Source organism: Plasmodium cynomolgi, chromosome 11 (assembly GCF_000321355.1).
Source record: "Plasmodium cynomolgi strain B DNA, chromosome 11, whole genome shotgun sequence".
Taxonomy (NCBI): Eukaryota; Apicomplexa; class Aconoidasida; order Haemosporida; family Plasmodiidae; genus Plasmodium; species Plasmodium cynomolgi.
The window spans coordinates 796,369-803,431 of record NC_020404.1 but is presented as its reverse complement, the minus strand read 5'-3'; the positions used below and the strand labels follow the sequence as shown (position 1 = coordinate 803,431).

Genomic DNA, 7,063 nt, shown 5'->3' with positions numbered 1-7,063 from the left:
TCACTTTTTTGGGACGATTTTTATAATGTTTCCACTTTCTTCCACGGGGCCCCCGGAGGAGGCTCTCAAAATTGCGCCCTTCGATTTTGAAATCTTAAGAGGAGGTAGTGGTAGAGGAGCCCACTGCACGTTACCTAAATATGGTTCAAACGACGCGCAAGAAAAAATGTCAAAATGGTGCAGTTAGTCATGGTGGAAAGATTAAAGTAGACAACTGTTCTGGTAAAGGCATGTGTCTTTTTATCTATCCCTGGGATTTTATTTTCTTCCCCTTTTTCTCATTTCTCCTTTTACATTCAGTGGCCCATCTAACGCGTGTCTCGTAATCGTAATTTGCAAAGTCCATGGCGGGGGAGCACCTCCCAATGTAATCCTTCAAATGGGTGGAAAAATATCCGCGCCATGAATTTTATCTGAAGCGTTTTCCCATTCACAACTTTCGAAGATAGACATGCATATGCGTGCGAGGCTGCAGATGTTTCTCTGCGCTTTGTTCCATCTCTTAGACGCAGCATTAGAGCACTAGATGAAACCCGTTTGCAAGTGTAAGAAGCATGATATGTACCTATCTGTATGTCTACTTTTTTTTTTTTTTTTTTCCTCGCGAGATGAATAAAATGCGCTCAGCAGTTGGCACTTACCTCCGGTGCTATGCACAAATTACTCCCCACGAGGGTCCATCTGAAGGGGCACTTTTCCATGACTCTTAATTTGGGGGCTTAAAAAAGGGAAAGCATTTGCAGAAATGTTTTTTTTTTTTTTTTCCACCACGTTAGTGAAAAACAGCTGCATCGTTTTACCAAAGTGATCATACAGGGAAGGTGTGGCGACCCCTTCGCTTCTTCCCCCAACATAAAATTTCTGCTCTTACGGTTAGTGCAGGGCCACTCCACTTCACATTTCCACGCGAAAAACTCCTTGTCGACATTTATGCTGTTCGAAAAATCTATCGATCTGCATCTGCCCGAAGGGGATAGTGGTGAAATACATAACACAATCAAGCAAAACAAGACGAGTAGCATGCAAAGCAAATGGGTGAACACACGTATAGGGGTAACTGCACTACGTCAGGATGAGTCTTTTCCTTTTTTTTTTGGAGAGCTTACGGTCCTTCGTACGTTTCAGGTGGGATGCAAAGATTCTCATCATAAGCGGATACTTTCCATCCTTAAAAAGGAGAAAAGCGCAATGGTAATAGGAGTGTAGTCACCTATAAAACTCCGTTACTGCGGAGGCAGGCATTCCACTGTGAAATTTGGCACGAGGGCAAACATTCATCCAAATCCTTTTTTTTTTTGGCATTTCAAAATGTTAGCAAGCAAATGGGTAATTCTGTTTCTCATTGTGAGATGGACAAGCTTTCATTCCGTCTTTTCAAGCAATGTGTTTTCTTTCTCCCTCTTTGCTAACCCAAAGGACAGACACCGGAGTAGTCCCTCCTGCACCTCCCAATGTACCTAAATGGGGGCACCATATAAGAAGGCCAAAATTGTCAGGAGTTCTAATTGGCAGCCCTGAAATGGCAGGACCGGAATAATCGCTCAACAGTTGGTGCCTTCCTGTCTAACCATAACTTTTTCAGTCGTTCCTGAATTATCCTGAATATTTCTTAAAAGGGTTAAATGGGCAGTGTGTGTAAAGATAAAGAATCATAGGGGTGCTAAAGAGGGGTAGAAGAAAAAAAAAAAAACCTTCGTCCAGGAGTTTATCCATTTCAACATTTTCAAGGTCGACAGTTGCCTGCCCCTCGGCCTTTTAAAGAAAAAGGAGAAAATGGCTATTCATATGTATGCATACAGCTGCGCAGATACACGTGAAAAATCCTGATACGTAAAAGTAGGAACTCACATTTTCAAGGCTCTCCCGAGCTATGTCATCAAAATTGGAATTTTCGAGATTTTCCTCTTCATAGTCATCCTCGTCGTCATCGTCTTCATCTTCTCTTTCGTTCGAAATTAGATCTTCGTTTAATTTGTTCAATTCGTTCAAATCACTAAAAGGGGAAGCAGTGAAATTTGCTTATACCTCATCGGTTGGGGGCGCGTAGAAATGGAAAGAAACACATGGAAATGTAAAATGCGTTGGCATTTATCCTTCTGTGAACTGGAAATTTCCTCTTCCCCATTACTCCGATAATTCCTTTTTCGACTTGGTCGCCAGGGAACTGAAGCGAGGATTTTTGTAGCCAACGCAAATGCCTTGCGAAACAACAAACAAAAGGAAGGAAAAGACAACTACACACGCGCTTGTCATTTTTGGAGAGAAAGCAGTGAGTATAAGGGTACTAGCCGTGATGTGTGAAAGTGGGGGGGAAACAAGCGAAAAAAGGGGGAGAAAAAAAAAAATTCCGTGCAGGCAAAAAAACAACAAGACAACTGTTACACTGATTTGAAAAGCAGCGTTGCAATAATTCGATAAATTAATCACACAATTTGACACGTATAGAAGTGAGTCTATTCTCACGCTAATGTATTTTCACATTTACGCACTCATTAAAAGATCAGCACTTTTACGTAAAATAGGAAAAAAAAAAAAAAAAAAAAAAAAAAAAAAAGATTATTTTCGCGTTCCTGTATATACAGCAAGGCGAGCTTTAATGTCTGCAGTTAACGTGTCGCTTTTTCCTGCGCAAAAATGTCGCGCCTGTTCACAACATCCTCTCAAATAATAAAAACACCCTTTGAACGAGGAAGGAAAAAAGGAAATTAAAAACTTCGTTGGGAAGAAGATTAAACGAGAAAAGTCTCTTACAGCGAGGAGATACACAAAAAAAGAAGAAAAAAAAAATTTATTTTCCGTTCGCTTAACCATTTAGTCACGTGTTTAACCGCACACATAAATAACAACGTCGTGGTGAAAAAAAACGACTGAAGGGAACAAAATATAAGCACAACTGCGAGGATAAAAATAAACCCAAATTACAGGAGAAACGCATCAAATTCAAAAATTTAATGATAAACATAATCGCAGTAAAAATTAAAGTAAAAATAGCGGTGTCTATTCAAAAGCCAAAAATGCACAAAAAAAAAAGATGTGTGGGGGGTGGTGGCAAAGTGCTACCGCAAAATGGACGCGCAAAAAACTTGCCATATGATTTGCACACGTGGAACGGAATTCTACACATCGTTCAGGATGGAATAAAAGTGTAGTATGCGAATGTTGGATAATGCAGACCGGTGTCATCCTTGTCTCCTGTCACTGTTGCTCGTTGGCCGACATGAAAAGGTGAGGCACGTCGGAGGGTACTATATACACTGTAGGGGGGTGCTATATACACTGTAGGAAGGTGCTATATACACTATCGGGGGAGAGTTACCCAGCAAAGATATCAAGGTACGTATCAATTATCAGTGTTAAACGTGCTCCTTACAAATAGCACAATGAATATGCAGCGAACGAACCATGCTTATTCGCGTAGAATGTGCCATGCGAAGGAGGGTTAACTCCACACATCGCCACCCTCCTTGCAGTGGATTTCTTCCTGAATCATTTCTGGACATACGAAAATTTCGTCAGGTATTTTAATGGTACTCTTGCTGTTGGAAGGGATAGAACTATGAGAATCACATTTAGGAGAATCTTCACTGTCGCTTGAGGCATCATTTAAGTTGCACCCCTGGAGGATGAAGCTATTTCTAGCACTACTGCTAAGAGGTACGTTAAGGCTCCCATCCGCAATTTCGCCAAATGTTGAATCAAAACTACCGCTACAAATTTCGTCTAAATCGCTACGTGTGTTTTCCCTATATTCGCTATTAATGACACTATTTCTTTGCTTCTCCACCTCGTCATTTGTACCAACATTGTCCTTCCTATCATACGACGGGTGCTCATATAAATAAAGTAAATTTTTAAATAGCTTTTCTTGCCTCTGCAAATTGGATATTTCTGAGAAGAACCACTTAAAGGCCGTGGCAAAATCTTCGTTCATGAAATCAAATAAAAAAGCTGCCTTCTTGTGACACTCTTTCGCATTGTCCAGAAGAATATATGAACTCGAATTTTTATAGGAATAATTTTCAGGGTGGAAAATTAAAATGGAACACGAAATTGATTTGATGGAATTTATGGAGTGCTTTATATCAAATGTGTCTTTTAATATTCTCTTCATTAGAGAGTTGGGTATGTTATTATTTTCTCTCCCTGGGGGGGGTTGACTATCGCTGTAAAATAACGACATGTTACAAGTAATTATTCCATTTCCGGACTGGTAAGAGTTGGTACCTACGGAAGCGCCTTTCCACGCTCGATTGCACACGTTGCTCCGAATGGTAAGGACTCCTTTTTTTTCGAAGCTGTTTTTCTTCACACTGTTGCTCGTCACGTTGTAGGCCACTTCCTCGTCTTTTTTAAATCCGAGAGAGTGGTACAATTCTTTCGAAGTCGTCACTGTGCAGTTTTTCTGCTTCGATTTGTTGGAAACTGCGTAGTGGATTTCCTTCTTCGTCTGTCCGTCACAAAAAGGAACGTCTTCACAGTGTGGGACGCCTTCACAGTGTGGGACATCCTCACAGTGTGGGACTTTCTCATAATGTGGAAGATCTCCCTCAAGGATTCCCCCCCCAAATGACGCAGCCTCGTCAAAGATATTATCTGCACACTGACCAGTAAATCCTTTTTTTCCTCCGACAACTGCCATGGGACCTTTATCCCCTAACACAATATTATCATCTTGTTCACACGGAGAGGGTACTGTATACTGGTTAACAACATGCAGCAGCTGGGGTCTAATAAGGACCAGCCCGCCTAGGGATTCCCTTTTGCCATACGTGTCTTCATATCGATTTACCACCTCTATAGCGCAGCTAGCCAAAAAGTCGTAACACAAAATGTATATATTTCTACACGGAATTTTCAAAAAGTTAACAATAAATTTTAAAAGAGTAAATGAATCGTTCACAATTGAAACAAGCTTCTGTTCATACGTGTCGAAACTGACCCCATATCCTGAATACTCCATTGCGATAATATTCATTTTTAATTTTTTATGTAGGGCATTCACCGTTGGGATTATCGTGCCTAAATCCTCATTAAACTTATGCAGGTATAAAATTATTTTATTATCTGTTGATAGTTTATCATCATTCTTTGAAAAGAAAAAGGCACACGGGATGGAGTCTGTGGTGATCGGTTCTGTCACTACTAAATTTCTGGGTACCCATCCTAGCAAATTTTTAAAATCATTATTTGTATACGTGCTTTCTGGGAAATATATATCGCTACTGCGTACATTTTCGTCTGAATCGAATTTTATTTCATCGTCACTAAATTGGTAGCTTGTCAAAAGATCACCTGTGTTGTTTTTTCCTATTAACGATGTTAAGTGCTGGTAGTTAGAGTCGATTAGGTTGAGGCATCTTCGGGTGACTTCCCTTAGTCGGTTTTTCTTCTTTTTATAGTTTTCTAAGTATGTTTCCTTGCAGAACATTTTCGCTTCCCATTTCGGTGTGCACGGTTGGGGTATTCTCGGCGCGTACAATGTGCGTCTCCTCTATGTGGTGAGGTACACCCCCTTAATGTGTGGAGGTACGTCCCCTCTATGCGCGAGGATAATGCGTACCTATGCACACATATAACTTGGTGCGTTGTTAAAGAGCTGCGCACAGCAAGGGGGGAGCAGAAGAAAAAATTATTTTTAAGCTTAAAAAATTTAGCAAGCTCTATTTCAAAATTGTCGAAACGGCTCACTCAGATATGTGTAAAACTTCAAGCTAATGGGAATATCATGTGCTTCTTCAAAACATTGTGGTGTGTATATATATTTGTTGCAAACTTGCTCAAATAATGTGGAACAGTTGGGTAAATGTTGTGTTGGAAAAACTTACACACGGAATAAAGCGAGTAAAGTGTTGTTCGCTTCGTTAATTGGTGAATTAATTTTTTTTTTTTTTTTTTCTGCGCTTCGATGCTTCCGAGTTACTGCATGTGCACAAAACACCAGATATAGGAACAACTATGTGTTCACTTATCCCCTGTGTAAATCAAAAAGCCATAGCGACACTCTCTTAAAACTTAACAAGCCATGTTCTTTATTTCGGTTATTCGTCAATATCTCAATTAGGAAATTTTTTAAAAGAGTGTGCAGGGTAGTAGCGTTGGGTGGGGGTCGTTCATAAAAGGAGCATGGGTTCATAAATTTTATTTTACTTAATTGGTAAATTAGCGCAAAGGGAAAAAAAAAAAAAAAATGAAAACAGTGAAAAGTCTGCAAAATTATCATGAAAAGTTCTATAAAGCTTCAGAACAAAATGATGCAATTTTTTCACAAATTGTTGTTAAAACAAGAAGGATAATTAGGAAAGTTTTATGTAACAATGGGTTTACTCTATTACGGCTTTTTTTCACGCCCCTGTGTGATCCCGTAAATTGCTGCAACGTGTTCGATTCGATTCGCTTCATTTCAATTCAGTTCAATTCATTTTTTTTTGTTTTTCTTTTCCTTTTTTGCCCGTTCCCCATATCTGCATAAAAAGTTAGATATAAAAAAAAGCAGAGAACTTACAACGAAGCTTCTTTTACGCGCACATTCTTGGGATCACGTTGCACGAAAGGGGTTACCCCAAAAATGGTAAAAAGGAAAAAAAAAAGGAAAAAAAAAAAGGAAAAAAGAAAAAGGAAAAAAAAAAAGGAAAAAAAAAAAAGGAAAGAAAAAAAAAAGGAAAGAAAAAACAAAGGAAAGAAAAAAAAAAGGAAAGAAAAAAAAAAGGAAAGAAAAAAAAAAGGAAAGAAAAAAAAAAGGAAAGAAGAAAGCGTGATAAAATTTGTATGTACGCTTGTGCAAAAATTTTCCGCTTCAATTAAGCTGTAGAGCTCATAACAAAGTAGAAATTTTTGCAAAACTTAAAAATTCTATAAAAGCAGAAAAACCAGTTTAATGTTTTCGCTTGGCCCAAACCTTTGAAGGAAATGAAAAACGTGTAGAATAACAATGGACAATTGCACATTCAAAAAAATTAAGAGCAAAGGGAAGCTTTGGCCTCATCGACCACTTACCCAAAAATACACACTGCAAATATGTTCCACATAGAGGCAACTTCAAACTTGTAAAATGTGAGTAAATTAT

The 7,063-nt window shown here is 38.9% G+C and overlaps 2 protein-coding genes across 2 annotated transcripts; both read right to left on the bottom strand.

Moving 5' to 3' along the window:
- On the bottom strand, positions 1 to 2,413 carry PCYB_112800 (Plasmodium falciparum CPW-WPC domain containing protein; the record flags this gene model as incomplete). Its single annotated transcript, XM_004223158.1, has 10 exons — positions 1 to 93; positions 314 to 373; positions 642 to 718; positions 872 to 960; positions 1,107 to 1,167; positions 1,411 to 1,457; positions 1,569 to 1,608; positions 1,692 to 1,752; positions 1,849 to 1,993; positions 2,129 to 2,413. Coding segments are annotated over 10 exons (957 nt in total), but the record flags the coding sequence as incomplete, so codon positions are not given.
- Positions 2,414 to 3,451: 1,038 nt separating this feature from the next.
- PCYB_112790 (hypothetical protein) lies at positions 3,452 to 5,428 on the bottom strand (the record flags this gene model as incomplete). The annotated part of the gene is made up of 1 exon (XM_004223157.1): positions 3,452 to 5,428. A coding segment is annotated over one exon (1,977 nt), but the record flags the coding sequence as incomplete, so codon positions are not given.
- Positions 5,429 to 7,063: the final 1,635 nt, after the last annotated feature.